The sequence below is a fragment of the Mustela erminea genome, chromosome 6, assembly GCF_009829155.1.
Source record: "Mustela erminea isolate mMusErm1 chromosome 6, mMusErm1.Pri, whole genome shotgun sequence".
Classification (NCBI taxonomy): domain Eukaryota; kingdom Metazoa; phylum Chordata; class Mammalia; order Carnivora; family Mustelidae; genus Mustela; species Mustela erminea.
In genome coordinates this window covers 30,000,001-30,019,448 of record NC_045619.1, presented here as the reverse complement: position 1 = coordinate 30,019,448, position 19,448 = coordinate 30,000,001, and the positions used below count along the sequence as shown (strand labels likewise).

Genomic DNA, 19,448 nt, shown 5'->3' with positions numbered 1-19,448 from the left:
TGGTCTCTCTGTTCCCTCAGCACATGGTCCCAGGGCCTCGCTCTGTTAGGCACCCCTCTGAGCAGTGAGAACCCTTACCACTGTACACCCTGGACTGAGCAGGAACTTGAATTTTTTTTTTTTTAAAGATTTTATTTATTTATTTGACAGAGAGAGATCACAAGTAGATGGAGAGGCAGGCAGAGAGAGAGAGAGAGAAGCAGGCTCCCTGCTGAGCAGAGAGCCCGATGCGGGACTCGATCCCAGGACCCTGAGATCATGACCTGAGCCGAAGGCAGTGGCTTAACCCACTGAGCCACCCAGGCGCCCCAGGAACTTGAATATTTTTGAGTAATACGTTAACCACCTGTATACAGATTTTATTACTGTTCTCACCAACAGAAACCAAATGCTCCATATAACCAAGACAGTCTTTTACATGCGGCATGACACACCTCCGAGTGTACATGCAAGTATCACTAGGGGTATTGCAGCAACTGTTCCGGCCACCCATGGGAAAAGGCCTCAGGCTAGTTAAGCAACCATCTTTGAACTCTGGGGTTTTACAGTCAGGGTGGTTAGTGAAGAAAGGGTAATAGGAAATAGACAAAGGAAAGATTTAAGTCCCTCAGTCTAAGCCATAAAAGATCTCAATACAGCCTTAATAATGGTCTTCTTGTTTGGGACCAGCAACAAATAAATTACTATCATATGACATGTGGAGGTGAATGAAAAACAGCCAAGGGGACGGTCAGGGAGATGGGGAAAGTACGAGGTCTCCACTCCACATCCCACAACGTTAGCCAACTGACGTATCTCCCTTTCTGTCTCTCAGAGGTACTGGAACCTCGAAATGAGCAGATTCTTTCCCACCAACCAACTCTGACTTTGCATCCTGCTTGTACAGGAAAAGGGAAGGATGCATGGCTTAGGGAAGTTTCAAAGCACTCATTCATGAAATTTTTTAAGCAGTCAAGAAGGGAAAAAATAGGTTGAAGATTCTGGGCTATCAGAAGTCCAGCAGATGAGGCTGCTGTCCCCTGCTCCCAACGCACCCTGGCCCTCTCCAAGTGGCGTCTCCTCCTCTCCTGGGTAAATGCCTACTGAGCGCCGACACCCCAGCAAGCACTGACTGAGGTTCAACAGGAGTATGGTGCAAGGCCTGCTCTTGAGGATTCTGTTGTGGGGAGAGAATTAAGACAGAGTGAGACCTAGAACGCCCGCAGGGCTGGGCGCATCCCTGGCGGGCACAATGGAAAAGAAACAGAAGCACACCCGTGACTGGAAGACTGCCAAAAAGAGCGACCCTCTGGTGCTCCCTGAAAGGAAGAAACCACACTCTGTTCCCTTAGCTCCTACTTTTATTGCCAATGCTTGAAGTACAGTGAGGTAAGAATAACTCATTCCTTGACTGATTCTGCAAACAGAGGCCTCCTGTGCTGGGCTTTAATTAAAGCTACAGGAAAACAGCAAGAGAGATGTGGTACCTCCCCTTGTGGAGCTTAACAGTTCTCTGAGAGACCACTTGATCCAGAAGGATGGCAGAGAAATCACTACCCCTAAGTTTCCCTTGGATGGGTCCATGGTGGCCATGTCAAAGATAGGAAATGCAGAATATGCAGAAAATGCACCAAGTGCAGACTAAATCTGAGTGGCTGAGAAAACTCTCCCTTTAAGCATACAAAACAAAGTAAGAGATACAGAGTTGACGACTGCCAACAATTTGATAGTCCTGAGAGCTAGACACAAAACCTCTGACATTCTTGGGTCAACAGACTCTTTTTAAAAGAAATTTTTTTTCAAAGATTTTATTTATTTATTTGGCAGAAAGAGAACACAGCACGGGTGGTGGCAGAGGGAGAAGCAGGCTCCCCATTGAGCAGGGAGCCTGACACGGGGCTCAATCCCAAGACCGTGGGATCATGACCTGAACCAAAGGCAGACACTTAACTGACTGAGCCACCCAGGCGCCCCTGGAAAACTGACTCTTAAAAGACTGTTTAGACGCCATGGAAAAATTAATGCGTAATTTTTCATTTGTCACTTACATTAGAGAATGAATATTTTAGATTTTTTAAAAATGATTTTACCTATTCATTTGCCAGAGAGACAGCGAGTGAGCACATGAGCAGGGGCCCAGGAAGAGGGAGAAATAGACTCCCTGGTGGGTGGGGAGCCTGACACGGGGCTTGATCCCAGGACCCCGAGATCACAACCTGAGCAAAGGCAGACGCCCATCTGACTGAGCGAGCCAGGAGCCCTGAGAAGGAATTTTTTAAAGTACATTAATAGAAAGTGAAAATGGTGGCATTTACAAGCAAATTTTCATCAGGAAATTAACCATTCAATGATGTAATCAAGGTCCACATTTAAACTATTACTATTTATGTAATTAACAACGGAACATTCACGACACTGTGCTGCTCTTTCCACACAGAAGTTCAGGCATCATTTTATTCCTTCCTCCTCTCCTCTTCTTCCCTCCTCCCGGCCCTCGCCCGGCCCTCGCCCACTCCCCGGCCCTCGCCCACTCCCTCTGGGAGAGCCAGCTAGAACTAATCCCTGGCGCCTCTTCCCTCACCATGGCGCTGTCCTTTCCTGTTGTATTTGTGTTTACACGTCTACATTCCCAACTAGTTTGTGAGAGAGTCTCTTGAGGGCAGGAGCCACCACTTTCCCAACTTTTTCCCTCAGGGTTCTGGCACAGTCCATGAGACGCTGGCAGGACTCCCCAGTTACTGAGCTGAAATCATGGGTTCTAATTCACTGAATTCACTGTCCTGTATCAGGTGAACCACCAACAAAATAGTATTATTAATAATTTGATAGTTTGAGAGACAAGTAAAAACCCAAAATTAAGCCAATCCCATTCTCTATTAAAAATTACTGTCTGAAGTGCCTCCTGTGAGGGAGCAGTGGAAGCATTTAGCACGTAACCGCAAATCTGCAGATCCCTTCTTGATTTTTCCTCACCATTCCCCCTACAGCGTATCTGATGGTTTCTGATGGCCTGGCATAAAGACTCTGCAAAGTAGGCATTTCACATGTAAAGGTAATCAATGACTTGCTCTTCAGATATATCTTTAATGAATGGGTTAAAATAAGTCAGTTTGATCTTAGAACTACTATTTTTAGTCTTGGTTTAATTCTGTGAGTAGAGAACAAAACAGACAAAAGTCAGAAAAGCCTTTCTAAGGGTGGTTTTGACCCCTCCAGCTAAAGTGAGTTTCCTATCATTGAAAATTCTAAAATAGAGATGGGATGGTCATTTGTTGGTGATATTCTGAAAAATATACAAACATCAGGTCAGGAAATTCAAATGAATGCCCTTCAAAGCCCTTTCCATTCCGGATATTCTGAGATTTTTAAATTACTACACACACACACACACACACACACACACGAAATGCCTCCTTGAAATAGACTAGGATAACAAAGAATATCTTTTGCTTGGATAAAAATAAAGGTAGATATTATTTTCCAAATAAAGAATGGGTCATTTATTTTCAATAACATTTAGAGTATGAATTCGGAACTTAATAATCTCTATATGGGATCTAAAATAATGAAGTCATAAAACCCATTCAAATGACATTTTATTTAGCACCTACACGCCAAAAAAATTCTAAACAGCAGAGATACAAAACTGTGTTAGTTTCCTACTGCTGCTACAACAAATTATAAGTTTGTTGCTTAAAACAACACAAGTATATGAACTTAAAGCTCGGGAGGTCAGAAGTCCAAGATAGGTTTTACACAGCTAAAACCGACAAGCCAGCAGAGCTGTGTTCCTACCTTTTCTGGCTTCTAGAGGTCCCGGTGTTCCCTGGCTCATAACCCCATCATTTTAATCTCTGCTTCCATTGTCATAGTCCTTCTCTAATTCCCATACCTCCCTCCTTCCCACCCTAGTGATTTACTGTGCTCATCCCAATAATCCGGAATAATTTCCCCAACACAAGATCCTTAACTTTATCACATTTGCAAAGTCCCTTTTGCCATGTAAAAAAAAACACGTTCACATATTCTAGAAATGGGGACATGGACATCTTTAAAGGACCATTGGCTGCCTACTATAAGGAATGAATAAGCAAGAGAGATCCTGTGGTCACAGGGTTAAACTCAAGTGGGTGAAACGGGAAAATAAATATACAGATATGTGATGTAATGTCAGGTAATGACAAGGGTTATGAAGGAAAAATAAAGCAGGGTAACATGATATTATGATACAGCTTCATTGATGATGTATTTTTTTTTTAAAGATTTTATTTATTTATTTGACAGAGAGAGAAGGAACACAAGCAGAGGGAGTGGGAGAGGTAGAAGCAGACTCCCCACTGATTAGGGAGCCTGATGTAGGGCTCGATCCCAGGACCCTGGGATCATGACCTGAGCCGAAGGCAGACGCTTACCTACTGAGCCACCCAGGCACCCCTTGAAGCTGTATTTTTTTAAACAGGAAAGGTGGAAAATAAATTTTAAGCATGTTAAGTTTGAGATACCTATTAGACTTCCAAAGGGAAAAGTCATGACTGTCACTAGAAGTATATAACTCTAGATTTCTGTGGAGAAGTTGTGGAGAGTTATCTGAAGCAATCTAACTATCTATTCACCAGTTTTTGTAAAGGATACAAATGAAGAGCCAGATGAAGAGATACACAGAGCAAGGTCTGGAAAAGTCCCAAATATAAGAACTTCTGTTGCCTTGAAGTTGGGGTCCTCAGCATGTAAATATTACAGCCATGGGTCTATGATCACTCAGGGGGAGTCGAACAAGGAAAGAGCTGCAAAGACTTCAAAAGGCAGGAAGAGAAGGAGCAGGAAAGGTGACGAGGGGCCCATGAGGTGGGAAAGGTAGTGGCCCAGAAAGCCAAGGGACAGAAGAGTTTCAAGGAGGAGAGGGTGATCACCAGGAGCAAGTGCTGTAGAAACACTGATTTTAACGAAGCACTGGGACCTTGACATGAGTGGAATGGTGGGGACAAAAATTTAACTGGGAATTCAGAAGACTGGAAAATGAAGAAATGAAGATCGAATGTAGGCAACTCTTCTGGGGAGTTCTGCTTTAAAGGGGAACAGAGTGAGGAGACTGGAGCTGGACAGGGATGAGGGGTCAAATGAAGTTTTCCTTTTTAAAGATGGCAGATACAGTATAAATGTGTGCTAATGGAAAAGTTCTGGTAGAAAGAGAGCACTGATGTCATAGGACAGTGAGGGGATAACTACTCAGCTAATGGGTTGGCTAGGCAGCACTAAGTGCCCTGGAACTTTGTATAAATTTAAGGTGCAATCAGTCAGCATGGCTGTCTACTCAAAATCAGTTGCTTGGGTGTTGGTGTACAGTAGGCAAAGAAATAGATTTAACCAGGTTTAAATTTTTCAGGTGGGTACAACAGCGGTAGGAAGGGATAAGGGCATGGCTGTCATGGTGGACTACAGAACCTAAAGTAGAAGAGGGACACAGACAGAGGAGGTGGGCAGTGAAAAGGCACCAGGATTGGAGACCCTTCTGGGCTTGATGAAATATCAAAATTCGAGAACTGGAGGAAGTAAGTGGTGGCAGAAACTAGCAGGCTTTACACTGAGTTTACCATCAGCACAAAGGATTCAGGCAGTCACTGAGTTCATCTGAGAATCCTGACAGAGAGACAGTATGACTGTCTTTCCGAAGTGACTCACTGCTGCTCTCTCTTTAGTTCTCTCTTTGAGGTCAGAATACTGTGTTAACCAAGAATGGGTGAACCAATCAGGAAAAACAGAAAAAGGAGCTATACACTCACCCAATGTGGGATTGTCAGAGGACCACACCAGAAGATTCATTCCCAATTTCTAAAATCATTAGGAAGAAAATCCTGAAGAAAACCGCAAGTCTTCTATTTCGTATATATGCACAACGTACCGTGTATCCTTGTAAAAACATACCCACCTGCTTAAGTCTTACTGATCTAAAAATATCTCTGGGATAAAATCAGAGAATGTCATGTGAAATTTGTGTCTCTCACACTACCCTGGCTGAGCTGAAAAAGACTTCTGTTTGTCCCTTGGGAGAAATCATACATCTTTTTCTCAAAGAAAGAGCCTTCAGGCTTTAGGGATAAGGTTTTACAGAGGACTTTGATTTTTCTTCTTCAAACCAAATTGGAAATTTCGTTTTTGTCAGAAGACTTGAAAAACACACTCTTAGGCAGCTATCAACTATAACATCTGAATGCTTAATTCAGTCCCCTTGAAAAAGGCAGCTGCCACAACAAATTGTCTTTGTCTTTCATCTTTATTCTCATCTCTAGAGAAGCTTATTAATTTTGAAGACATGAATATGCAGAATACAAGTATGACAAATAAAATCTGTACAAAAATTTCCTTCTGTTTCATTTCTTACGCGATCAGGCAAAACCAAAGCATGGTGCTTCACTCATTGTTCAAAAAAAGGTGCATGCATGCGTATATCTAAATTTTGAGGCAAATAATAGCTTATATTACACAATGATGTATTTCTTGAAGATGTTTTATATTCAAGTAAGTATTATATCTTGGAAAAAATGGAAGTTTGACGTGGAAAGCCATATTTGGTTTAGTTTCACCCACGTGTCTCAAAAGAACCATCTGTTCACCTTTCAGAAAGCTGCCCCTTTCTCTGTGTGCACAACAGCAGTCAAGGGAAATTAATATGTGACTGAGTAAGAAATGCAAACTCACTGCAGTTCTAACATCTTTGAATGAATCAATGATTTCTCTCTTTTTATCTAAGAGCTGGCTTTTCTTTAAGTTCCAACTCTGCTTTAAAACTTTCAATTAAAAGGTATAAGGAATAATAAAGCAGTCCTCTCCCCTATCTTAAGAAATAAAGTATGCCATTTTTGGATCTATCTTTTTCCCCTTCCCTTGTAAAGAACAGCATCATCTTGAATGTGGTATCCATCATCCCAGTTCACATCCCTGTACTTTTATCACTCTCTAGATATCCCTGAACAACAGTAGTGTTTTTGGATGTATTAGAACTGCTCATAAAATGGTCTTATAGTGTATCCTTGCAGAACTTTTTGTTAACCATTTTTAGATTTGTCTATGGGGATGCAGGTAAGTCTAGCTCACTTATTTTCACTGCCAAATAGTATTCCATTGAAAACTATTCTACAGTTTATATATTCTGTCTATTGTTAACTTGCATTAAATGCTACAATGAGCAGTGTTATGTCTCCTGTATACGAGTGTGAGAGCTTCTCTAGAATGGGAAAGTTAAGTCAAAGTTTTATTAGATATTGTCCAAAATATTGTCCAGACATTGTCCAAACTTACTCTTGTATGAGCAGAAGGCAATCTCCCCTTTTTCTACAAAATCAGTAATATTTCATTGTGCATTGCCATGATTACTGCTAACAAGCGTATTTTATCTGTATATTATTCTTCTGTAAATTGCCTTTCAAATCCTTTGTCCACTTTTTAACGGGTCTACATCTCTTTTCTAATTTAAATTTAAGAGTTCTGTGTATATTCTGGATACGAGTATTTTGTTGTTTATAGGTATAATACATCTTCCACTTTGTGGTTTGTCTTCACTTCTGTTTCGTGGGATTTTCTTTATTCGTGCAAATTTTTGTTATAAATGTAGTCAAATTGTTCAAATCTTCCTTTGTAATTTGTGTGTTTTGTATTTTGTTTAAGCAATCCTCGCCTACCAGGAGTGTATAAATACATTCTGTTTTCTTTTAGAGGTTCTGAAGTATTTTCACATTTAAACCTCTAACTCCCCTGGTATTAATTTTGTTTGTGGCTAAAAGTATGAAAATAATTATATATTTTTTCCAATTAGCTGGTTGTCCCAGCAACATTTATTGAACAGTCTCTTCAGTGACTAATCTGTCTTCATGGGTCTGCAAAGCCAGGCCTTTCATATACCAACCATCTATTTCCGTGTGGGTCTGTTTATGTGCTCCCAATCGTGGGCTCTGGCTCTGCCTGTAATAGCACCACATTTAAGCTTAACGAACCTCCAACATCCATATTTCTTCAAAATTGTCCTGTTCCAAAAATTGGTTATTTTTGGCCCTTTGCTTTTCTATTTGAGCCTTAAAATCAACTTTTTAGGTTTCATTAAAAATCTTACTGGAATGTTTACTGGAATTGCCTTGAATTTATAGATTCATTCAGGAGAACTAACATCTTTATGACATTGAGCCACCTGATCTACAAACCTGGTATTCCAAAAAACATGGAATATTTTCTAAATTTCATGTTATCCTTACATGAAGGCCTTAAACTCTATACTTTCTGTATCATTTCAATTTTAGTCTATGTGCTTTCAAAGCAAACACACTGGGGGCACTTGGGTTGCTCAGTCGTTAAGTGTCTGCCTTTGGCTCACGAGATGATCCCAGGGTCCTGGGACTGAGCCCCGCACTGGGCTCCCTGCTCGGCAGGAATTCTTCATCTCCCTTTCCTACTTCCCCGGCTCATGTTCCCTCTCTTGCTGTGTCTTCTATCAAATAAATAAATAAATAAAAGCAAACACATCGCCACCAGGTTAGCATTGTAATAGTCATTCAGAGCCCAACTTACCCTGATGTTTCAAATTATAATTTTTCAACTTTATGGTGGTGCAAAAGCAATACACCCTCAGTAGAAATCACACTTCAAATGTTAAATTCTGATCTCTCCCTGAGCTAAGCAGTGTGCATGGGATATGACATTCTCTGTCCTGGGCGGCAGCAGTGATCCCCAGCTCCCAGTCAGCCCCACGATCTCAAGGGTAAACAATCAATATACTTTCAACTTTTCGGTTTCTCACTCTCAGTACGGTATTCAATAACTCACATGAGACTTTCAACAGTTCATTACAAAATAGGCATTGTGTTAGATGATTCTGCCTGACTATAGGCTAACATGCCCTGAGCACATTTAAGGTAGGCAAGGCCAAACTGTGACGTTTGGTAGGTTAGGTGTCTTAAATGCAGGATCTTGGGATGTAACCTCATTGTAAGTTGAGGAAGACCGGTACACAGCCAGCCAACCAAATCCAAAGTCAAATAAATCCTCAAATAACTATCCTCAGTATTTCTGTGAAACATAAAGTTATCAAAGAATCAGGGACATCATTTAGAATGTATTTTTGAAAAATTATTTCCTGAGCTTGCTTATTCTTTCAGATAAATAATACCATTTCTTAGCCTTTCCTGGAGGGCCTACTTTCTATTCCTCAAAACTTTTCAAATGCCAGATTCGAAAGAAGTGAGCTTAAAAATCATGAGATAATTCTTTTAAATTGTACACACAAAGTACATCATGCTTTAGTAAACTGAATAAGACTTTAGCTCCCTTGCTGTATTTGTTTTAGTGCTATGAAGAGGCAATTTTAAGACAAGAATTTATCCAATCATTTAACAAAGCTACATTCAGAAAACTGGCAAGCTTTACAGAACATCTTTTGGAGAGCAAATATTGTATTTACTTATTGTTCTATTCATCATGTAGCATAATGTGAATATTATAGAACAATTAATAATAACTGTGATTGTAACAGTAATATATATTCACAGCTGGGTTTGAAAACCACCCTTCTGTCTATTAATTATTCATTAAATCATTCAAAAAACAGAGAATGAGAGCTTTCTATTAGAATTCAATATACACAGTGTACATTGTATTAGTTGACTTTAATTTGCATTTGCTAAATAATGAAGTCTTTCCTTATCTTCCCCAAATAGATGAAACTTGCCCATCATCTAAATCTCTAGCTTTTGCTTCTTAAGGCAATTATCAATTTTGCTTACATTTCCGCTATTTGTGACATCATATAATTTTCTATGCTCTCATATAATATATGAATATGAATGGGACATATATGAATGGGACATCAAGTCACACAGACTTTTTTTTTTTTGTCACACAGACTTTTAACCCTGTATCTTTTATGCAGTAACTATGTGACCATGGACAAATTACTTGACCTTCTAAAAGCCCTTAGTTCCATCATCCATAAAATGAAGAAAATGATATTGAGCTACATTATAAGGCTGTTGTGAGAATGTAGATTTATTGAAAGAGTTTAATGTAGAATCTGTAATCACTTACCTACCATCATCAGTATCATCATATTGTGTCCTCCCCCAAGTCCCCTAAAATCTAATTTGCAAGTTTCTAGAAGGGCAGAAGCTACAGGTTACCTTCCCTCACACAGCTGACAACTTGCTGAGTAACTCCTATGTGTAAGGCACACATAACATAATTAATGAAATTTGTTGAATTAAAGATACTTCTCTATGCTGTATATCCCAAATTTGTTTTTTAATTCTCCTCTTTATATGTCTATTTTCTCAAATTAGGTCATAAGCCATAAAATGCAGGTGTAGTTCAACAAATAAATGGATGAACCATAATAAATAAATGCTGATAGTAAAGAAGTATACACTGAATACACACTTAAAATAAAAACCACTGACAAATCCATAATAAAATATTAAGACATTTTCAGATGTAATTAAAAAAAAACACACAAAAAACAAGGTTTCCATTTTCAGGCAGGTGCCTGAAAAATGTACATAATATTTTAAAAAGACATTTAGTAGACAAAGATCCAACAGCTATTAAAAAATTCTGATCTTGTCATTTTCATGGATAAAAATGGTTTCCTAATAATTAATACAGGAAGCCAATCTAACATCAAGCATTTAAGTCTATGAATCTCATCTAAAATATTTAACCCCTTGATGAAGATTATATATATAGACACAGTTAAAAATTAGGACATAAAGCCTCCAGGAAGAACAGCTTATGAGTAGAATTTCAGTAACAGATATTTCATTATAAATAGCTGAAAACAAGATGCTATGATAATAGGGTATGTTTGATAGAAATACAATATTTTCCTTTTCAAGATTTTTGTGTGTAGAGAGCTGTAGGTATTTTTCCCTTTCTTATTTTGCTGGTGGAAGAAACCCAGAAACCAAAGACAATAAAAATGACTGCATTTATAATGAAAGATTTTCCTTTTTTTCTTTCTTTTTAATCAATTACCATAGGGAAAGATGGTCTAGGAAAATAACTTACAAATACTACTACTATCATTAAGGTCTCCTTTCCTGCCCCCATCATGTTTAAGTCAGAGTCTCCCAGAGCCCCAACAGCTGTCGAAGCTCTCATCGAAGGTGTGAGCTTTGAAACAACTGATGAAACTCCCAGGAACCATTCTGAACAACAGAGAATGCTCTCAGACTGTGTGGTCATGAGACATCCAAACACCAGGCACTCCAAAGGCTTTGGGTTTGCCACGAATGCCACTGTGGAGGAGGAGGAGGCAGCCATGAATGCAAGGCCACACAAGGAGTACAGAAGAGCTGTGGAACCAAAGATGGCTGCCTCCCGAGAAGATTCTCAAAAACATGGTGTCCACTTAACTGTGAAGAAGATTTTTGTTGGTGGCATTAAAAAAGACACTGAAGAATATCACCTAAGAGATGATTTTGAACAGTAAGGGAAAACTGAAGTGACTGACGTCATGACGGACCGAGGCAGTGGTGACAAGAGAGGCTTTGCTTTTATAACATTTGATGACCATGACTCTGTATGCAAGGCTGTCATTGAGAAATTCCTACCGTGAATGGTCAAAACTGTGAAGTAAGAAAAGCCCTGTGTAAGGAAGAGGTGGCTAGGGTTTCATTCAGACGAAGAGGTCGAAGTAGTTCTGGCAACTTTGGTGGTGGTCGTGCAGGTGGTTTTGGTGGGAATGACAATTTTGGTCATGGAGGACACTTCAGTGGTGAGGGGGCTTTGCTGGGAGTCGAGGTGGTGGTGGATATGGTGGCAGTGGGGATGGCTATAATGGATTTGGTAATGTTAGATGCAACTCTGGAGGTGGTGGATGCTAGAATGATTTTGGCAGTTGCAATAATCGATTTTCAAAATCTGGACCCATGAGAGGAGGATATTTTGGAGGCTAAAGCTCCGGTCTCTAAGGTGGTGGAGGCCAACATTTGCCAAACCATGAAACCAAGGTGGCTACGGTGGTTCCAGCAGAAGCAATAGTGACAGCAGTGGCAGAAGGTTTTCATGACTGCCAGGAAACAAAGCTGAGCAGGAGAGCCAGAGATGTGACAGCGAAGATACAGGTTACAACAGGTTTGTGAACTTGGCCAAGCACAGTGGTGGCAGAGCCAAGCTGCCACAAAGAAGACATGTTTTAGATAATACTCACGCGTGTGGACAAAAAACCCTCATGATTAATTGTATAATGGGTTATTTTAGCTTCTTTTCTGCGGAAGATGTAAAGCACTCCAAGAAAGGGTTTTAATGTAGGGTTTTTTTTTGTTTTTACCCAAGCTGCCAATTGCTAAATGAGATAGTCTGATCGTAGTGCTGAATAAATGTGTCTTTTTAAAAAATGTGCTGTGTAAAGTCAGTCTACTCTGAAGCCACCTTGGTAAACTACCTTCACAGTGTGAAGTCAGCATCCCTTCAAGGGGATACCAGGTTCCATTTGAAATGTGTTTGCAACTTGCTCAGGCACAGAAGCCACAGTCTCCGGAAACGTTGGTATGACTGAACTGACAAGTTAATATGTTGGCACCTGGAGTTCATGGTCAGAAGGACTTTATTTGGTTCTCTGGTTATTAATATGATCGCTGGCACAGCCTATGCAATAAATCTAAACTGAATTACGGTATCAGATAAAATTACAGATAGTACACGTAATTAATAAATGATTTAATATCCTCTTGAAAAAATTATACCATAAAAATTCAAACATACTTTTCACAGATGCCATGAGTCAGAGAGAATATGAACTCGATTCTCTAACTCCGTCAGAGTGGTTAGCAATCGTGATAAGCTGTGCAGGCACACAAACCCAGGAGGAGGCAGGCAGTTCTGAAAGGAGCATTCGCGCTACCGCTAAAATATGTCTAATATTTCCTGCCATCCAACAGACCCAGTTTTAGCTGCTTCCTATTTCAGTCACCGCGTTTACCAGATTACCAGCATTTCTCAAGTAAACCGTCTTCTGATGGTCCCTCCCGCTGGACGGGACAGGATGCATGTGGACCATCAGTTCATCATAGTTGCTACAGTGTGTACCACGGGGTGCAGTTTGGGGTCATCCTGTGTGACCTGGTGCCTCGATCAATCAGTTACACTCTCACATCTCTATCTGGACGGGAGGCTCTATCCCCAAGCTCTGTGTCCTATCTTGGTAAACTGTTTACTCAGCAGTTCCAAATTTAAGGTCAGTCACCTCCTCGCCATACCCTATGTTGTTGCTCTCTATCAAGCACTCCCTGCTTTCTAGCTGGACTACTACTGCAACTGGCCCCCACTTTTCTATGCCTCTGGTCTCACCTCCCTGTCACCCCTCCGTTATCATGTTTTCGGAGTACCTATTCTGAAATTCAAATTCCCTTGTCACTCTCCTGCTTAAAATCCTTCACTGGTCCACCTGAACTTCTCAGGGCGAATCCCAACACCTTCAGAGGGCATTCAAGGTCATTCATGACCCAGTTTCATCTCTTCTCTCGGGCCTCCTGTCTTGCTATCCCTCAAGCCCCTCCCTCAGTGCTGCGGCCAATCAGGAACGCCCACAGTATTCTGAACTCATCATGCCCTCTCAAGCCTTCCTGCGTATGCAGAAACTGAGCTCTGTCCTTGCTTCCCATATAATCAGGCAAATTCTTAAAGAATCTGCTCAGGTATCAACCCATCTGGGAGGCTATTTCTGATTAACTTTTTGTTCCACATTTTACTTTTCTAGTCTGCACACACATATGCGTACACACACACACGCACGTTCCTTATTTAGCCACTCTGCTCCTGGACTCCCATAGCAACTTAGGCATATATCGCTATTTTTGGACACAGTCCCTCATCTGTACATTCCCACTGCTTGGTATATAACAGTGTTCAGCAAATGTACTGAATGAAAGAAAGAAAGTTCTGTTCTAGCCATCTCCTTTGCTCACCCTTCCCCCAGACACTGTTTCCACTCATTGTTCTTCAGACTGGCTTGCACCTGTATTATTGCATCAAAAAAGCCCTCCAAATGGTAACCAAAAATCTCTGCCAAACTCACCAAACATTTTTCATCCTTCCCCTGGCTTTCATTTACATTGCTACCCAAGCCCTTGAAACACTCCTCTCTTGGCTGCCAGGACACTACGTGTTCCCACCCATCCCTGGGCTCCAGCCCCCTCTTTTCAATCCCTCGGGAATACCCAGCCCCCCTGCAAGACGGTCTTCGCACACAAGGTTCTCTCTGTCTAGACCACTCCAGTACTCCTAACCCTCGCATCTCAACTGTCTCTGAAGCTTTAGATCGCATTTCTCAAATTTCAATGTACATGTAAACCACTGTGGGTCTTATTAAAATGCAGAGTCTAATTCAGAGGGTCTAGGATGGGACTGGAGAATCTGCATTTCTAATAAGGTCCCAGATGATGCTCAAGCAGACTATTCATGGACTACATTTTAAAGAGCAAGTTTTTTTTTTTATTGTAAAGAATTTATTTATTTGAGAGAGAGCCTGACGGAGAACAAGCAGGGGGAGTGGCTGAGGAAGAGGGAGAAGCAGGGAGCCCACCTCAGGGGCTTGATCCCAGGACCCCGGGCTCACAACCTGAGCTGAAGACAGATGCTTAACCCACTGAGCCACCCAGGTGCCCCTGAATAGCAAGGTTTTATATCTTGTTCAAATATCTTCCCAGAAGAACTGTCTCTGATTCCACCTCATCCACAGATCTAATGATGTCTAATGTCCCCAATACAGACTCTCACCATATCATGTAACTCTCCACAATAGCTTTTGCTTAGATTTACAACCTACATGCATCCTTCTCCCCAGCCTCCAGTTCCCACCTAAGACCTGGCACAATCCTTTCTGAGAAATGAATGAACAAAGTCTGTTGAGCCTTCTCCTGACAGGCCAAACCACACTAACACAACAAGATTCACTGCCCCGAGCTCAGCTCTTACAGAAATCCAACTCGTCCATCGTTTGTTCTTAGAGGGATTTTCTATTCCTTCCCAAGATTCACTTGTCTGGGGTCTGCTGAGCTATGGCCAGAGAGTAAATGATTCCACATGCATAGGACTTTTTGTTCATTATAACAAGCACGGTTGGACACAGTCTTCGTGTACCGTCTACTAGGTACTCCAGATTCTTTGTGCTGGGTATATAAGAAGCAGAGTTTATCAAGTAAATTCTACTTATTGTGGCCAGATTCAAATCTCCTACCCTGGTGTGAGAAATATTTTGGCACCAGGAGGGAATGAGGCAGGAGGAAAAGACAAAAACTTTTAGTGCACTCTGATTGTTTTCCATTTAAAATTCACTGCCTAGATTCTCATAAAATCTATTCTTTCTCGTGTTTAGGGAAAAAAAATTGACTAAAAATACTATAGGGAAAATTGTATAAGTTAATGGCTGGATACAACATCTAGAACATTTACATGAAGTAAGCTGTGATGGGAAGCTAATGGAAGAGCCTAACTGCATAGACACACGACAGGTAGAAACACTGTTGTTGCCAAGAGAACTGCCTAGGAGTGCCAAAGTGAACACTAAAAATAAGCAAAACACAATCTGAGATATAAACTCCACGAATGTCAATTCCCTTGACTTATAAATACATAAAAATAGTCAAAAGCACATAGTAGCACAAATAAAAAGATATTAACACTTGATTAAAATATTATTAGTATACCTTAGAGATAACTATTGCTCTCTGAATAACAAGTTTTAAGTATACTTAAGGGAAGAGATCATTTATTTTGAAATTAAAACAATTTTCCCCCCAATTCTGTTTGGTAAACCTACTAGTATACTCAACTTGAAAAATGGTGATGAATTTTTTAAAGAAATAATCTTATTTGTGTGCAATTATTCATGTCATCTAGTTGTAGGCCAGAAAGTAACTGCTTTTCTAGAGGTGAGAGAAAAGGATGTGACTCTCTGGTACATCAGTGTCCAAAATGTAAACAGGCACAGTTCTATGCATTCATAATTCACAGAACACATAAGTATAGAAGTGATTTCTTGAAAAAGAAAGAACAACTTTTAAAATAGCATTAACATCTTGAATTTTTTTCAGTAATTTTACTGTGTACAGAATTATACAGAAAGTACACCGAATTTTCTAAAAGTACAAATCTGGGAGAGTACATTGCTTAGTCAAATTTTTCAGATTTTCAATTGGTTTTCCAAAGCACACAAATGTCTTCACTTTGTCTTAATAATGCATTTCCAGTTCTATTTAAGATGAGAAATTATTTTAGTTACCATTCTCAAATTTCATTGTTATTAATTCTTATCCTCAAAACGCATATTTCAGAACTGGAATAACATTCCTCAGCACGGTAATTTGCCTGATGCTAGATGTCATTTAGAATTAATTCATTTTACATAATATTAATTATGCACAGAATGGACAAAGTGGGTACAGACCCATTTTACTGAACCTAAAGCTTCAAACAGAACTTGATCAAGTGAACTAGGAAATGTCTTTGGAAGTTCCCACCTATGGGGACAAGGTACAACATGGAAACACAGCTCTGTTACATAATGGCTCCCAAAGAGGGGATACCAGCAGAGGCCGAGGAGCAGTGAACATGGAAGGACTGGATCCCTCGGAACGGCAAGTACTTGGAATCTGAGCAATAGTAACAGCAAGAGGAAAAAAAGGTTGGAGGAGACTACCCGGGTTCTGCAAATGGATGTATATTTGCAAAAATGCCTCAAATCAATAGAAACAAACAAAGTATGAGTTCAGGTGAGCTTTCCAGCCTTGCCCACAAGACTTCCAGCCCAGCAAACTAAGCATACTTACCAAGAAAACATAGCTCTGTTTAAAAATAAAGGCAGTGGAAAACAGGATTCACTTCATAGAAATCACACATAACCAAATCTGATGGAAACTGAAGTTATCATCCACTCTACAAAGGAAATAAGACCTGCAACCGCCAGAACAAATAGCAATGACAGCACCAAAGAAAACTTACGCACTCACGATCCTTGCCACAAAGAGTATCCTTTCTTCAAAAGCAACGAACAAAAACAAAACAAACAACAACAACAACAACAACAAAAAATATCCTAGTAGGATAAGGTTGGGCTCCTGGGGGGAGGAGTCAAAGAAAAGTAACGAAAAAGCCCTGTTAAGGAGGTTAAGCCATTCTATGCTTGGGAAAGAGACTTAAAGATCGGAGAGCTCAATAACTATTCTTTTTCTTTTCTTTTTTTTTTTTTTTAATATTTTATTTATTTATTTGATAGATAGAGATCACAAGTAGGCAGAGAGGCAGGCAGAGAGGGAGAGAGGAGGAAGCAGGCTCACCGCTGAGCAGAGAGCCTGATGTGGGGCTCGATCCCAGGACCCTGAGATCATGACCTGAGCCGAAGGCAGAGGCTTTAATCCACTGAGCTACCCAGGTGCCCCTCAATAACTATTCTTACCAGGAAGCTGTATCCACACAGCTAGGTGGGAAGAACCTGTGACCAGCACACAACAGGGAATGCTTCCTGGACAGTCAGTCAGAGACAGTGCGTCTGCTACACAAATTCTTCTCCGTCAGGATTCCAGTACTAAGTTAAGGATCTGTGCTTGTTAAAGCCTGGCATGTGCCGAGGATTTAAGTACTTGGCGAATAGGAATGGGGGATGTATGGAATCCCAAAGTAGGCTCCACAAGAATTACTTGTAAGCATTGACACTAGGGCCCATTTCTCCCTATGTTCCTAACCAAGTACTGGGATCCTCAAAACTTGTCCCCTTTTTCTCCCCAAACAAATACTTGTCAGGCTTTTTGGCTACTGTATTATACCACAGTGAAGAAATATTTACGGAGAATAAGCCCCGTTGATACTAAGGATGCTAAAACTAGGATTTAGAATGAATGTGATGTGGGTAGCTGAACTCTTTGGGGAGTGGTAGGGTGCAGAGGTGAGTGTGGGCTCAGAACTTAGTCCCACTCGAGCCCTTGCTTCTATCACTTCACATCTGGTGTGACTTTGGGTAAGTTACCTCAGCCTCTTTTTAAAAAAATATTTATTTATTTATTGGAGAAAGAGGAAGAGATCGAGTACATGAGTTTGTGAACAAGGGGAGGGCCGAGGAAGAAGGAGTGAGAAAATCTCAAGTAGACACCCTACTAAGCACAGAGCCTGATTTAGGGCTTGATCTCAAGACCCTAAGATCATGAACTGAGCCAAAATTAAGAGTCAGATGCTTAACTGACTGAACCACCCAGCTATCCCTTGGCAAACTTCCTTAACCTCTTTAGAGCTAATTTGTGGATAGAGTCTATGTGCATCCTTAGTAAGGAGATAACATGCTTAGTCGTGCGTAAGAAATGGTGACTATTTTTGTGAATACCACAGGCATGTAAGGAGAATGCTCCTAAACTTGATTCAGTGAAACTTTAAAATACAGACCAAGAATACTATATTCCTAGATAAGCAAATAAGACGGTAAAGTTGGCAATTCTCCTCAAATTATTTTATAAATAAAATGCAACTCTCATCAACGTTCCAAAAGAATGTTTTTGGACAACTGACAAAATAATTCTGAAGTTCATATGGATAAATACTAGGTCAGAATATCCAAGAAACATTTGAAGGGAAAACGTGTGCACTGTATTTTAATGAAATATTTTGAAGTTACAATAATTAAGGTATGAAAATAGATCAAGAGCAATCAGATCAATAAGAAGACAAAATCCCCATAGACAAGTACATATAAGGATTTAGTTTTAAGAAGGTTCAAATCAATGAGGAAAGAAACAATACAAATGGAGGATGACTTTGTTAACTATAAATATGTGATTTATAACACCAAAATTAATTCATCTAGAATTTCAGATTTAATTGCTAAAAATAAAACTTTAAGAGGCGCCTAATCAGTTCAGCATCTGACTACTGGTTTCAGCTCATGTCATGATCCCAGGGTCCTGGGATAGAGCCAAGCACATCGGGCTCTGAGCTCAGTGGGGTGTCTGCTGCCCCTCCACCTCCTGCACACACTTGTTCTCTCATTCCTTCGGCTTCTCCCTGCTCCCTTCTCTCTCAAATAAATTAAATTAAAAAAAAAAAAAAACACTTAATAAGAGTAGCTAGGGATATATTTGGGAAGTAGGGAAGGACTTTCTTTGCAAAAACACTGAAGAAATCATAAAATTAAAATAATGATACTTTTCAAGAAGTTAATGCAACTAAACCTATCAAAAATCAGAAAGAGAATTCAAGGAGAAATAGCAAAGAAAACTTTGTAGCACATGGCAAAGATGGTCAACCTTATCAGTTAAAATGGCTTAAGGATCAATTTTAAAATGAACAAAACAATAAGAAAAATGGGCAAACACACAAAAAAGCAACGCTGAGAAATAGGAATGAGTGGAAGTCATGAAAACAGTTTGAAGCACACAAGCCAGGAGACCACTGGCCCTCAGAAGTCTGGGTTCAGTCTGCAGGCTCTGCCTTCTGAACTCTTGAGGCTG

The 19,448-nt window shown here is 40.3% G+C and overlaps 2 protein-coding genes across 7 annotated transcripts in view; one reads left to right on the top strand and one right to left on the bottom strand.

Annotated features, from left to right (window-relative positions):
• POC1B (POC1 centriolar protein B) overlaps positions 1–19,448 on the bottom strand; it is a 99,312-nt gene that overhangs the window by 10,130 nt on the left and 69,734 nt on the right. The window lies entirely within an intron of this gene.
• On the top strand, positions 11,066–11,447 carry LOC116593048 (heterogeneous nuclear ribonucleoprotein A1-like). Its single transcript, XM_032346810.1, has one exon. The coding sequence runs from the start codon at positions 11,066–11,068 to the stop codon at positions 11,444–11,446; it is 381 nt and encodes a 126-aa protein (XP_032202701.1). The 3' UTR covers position 11,447.

What these genes read in the sequence shown, in the direction of transcription:
- LOC116593048 (XM_032346810.1), top strand. Translation starts at nt 11,066, where the DNA reads ATGTTTAAGTCAGAGTCTCCCAGAGCCCCAACAGCTGTCGAAGCTCTC.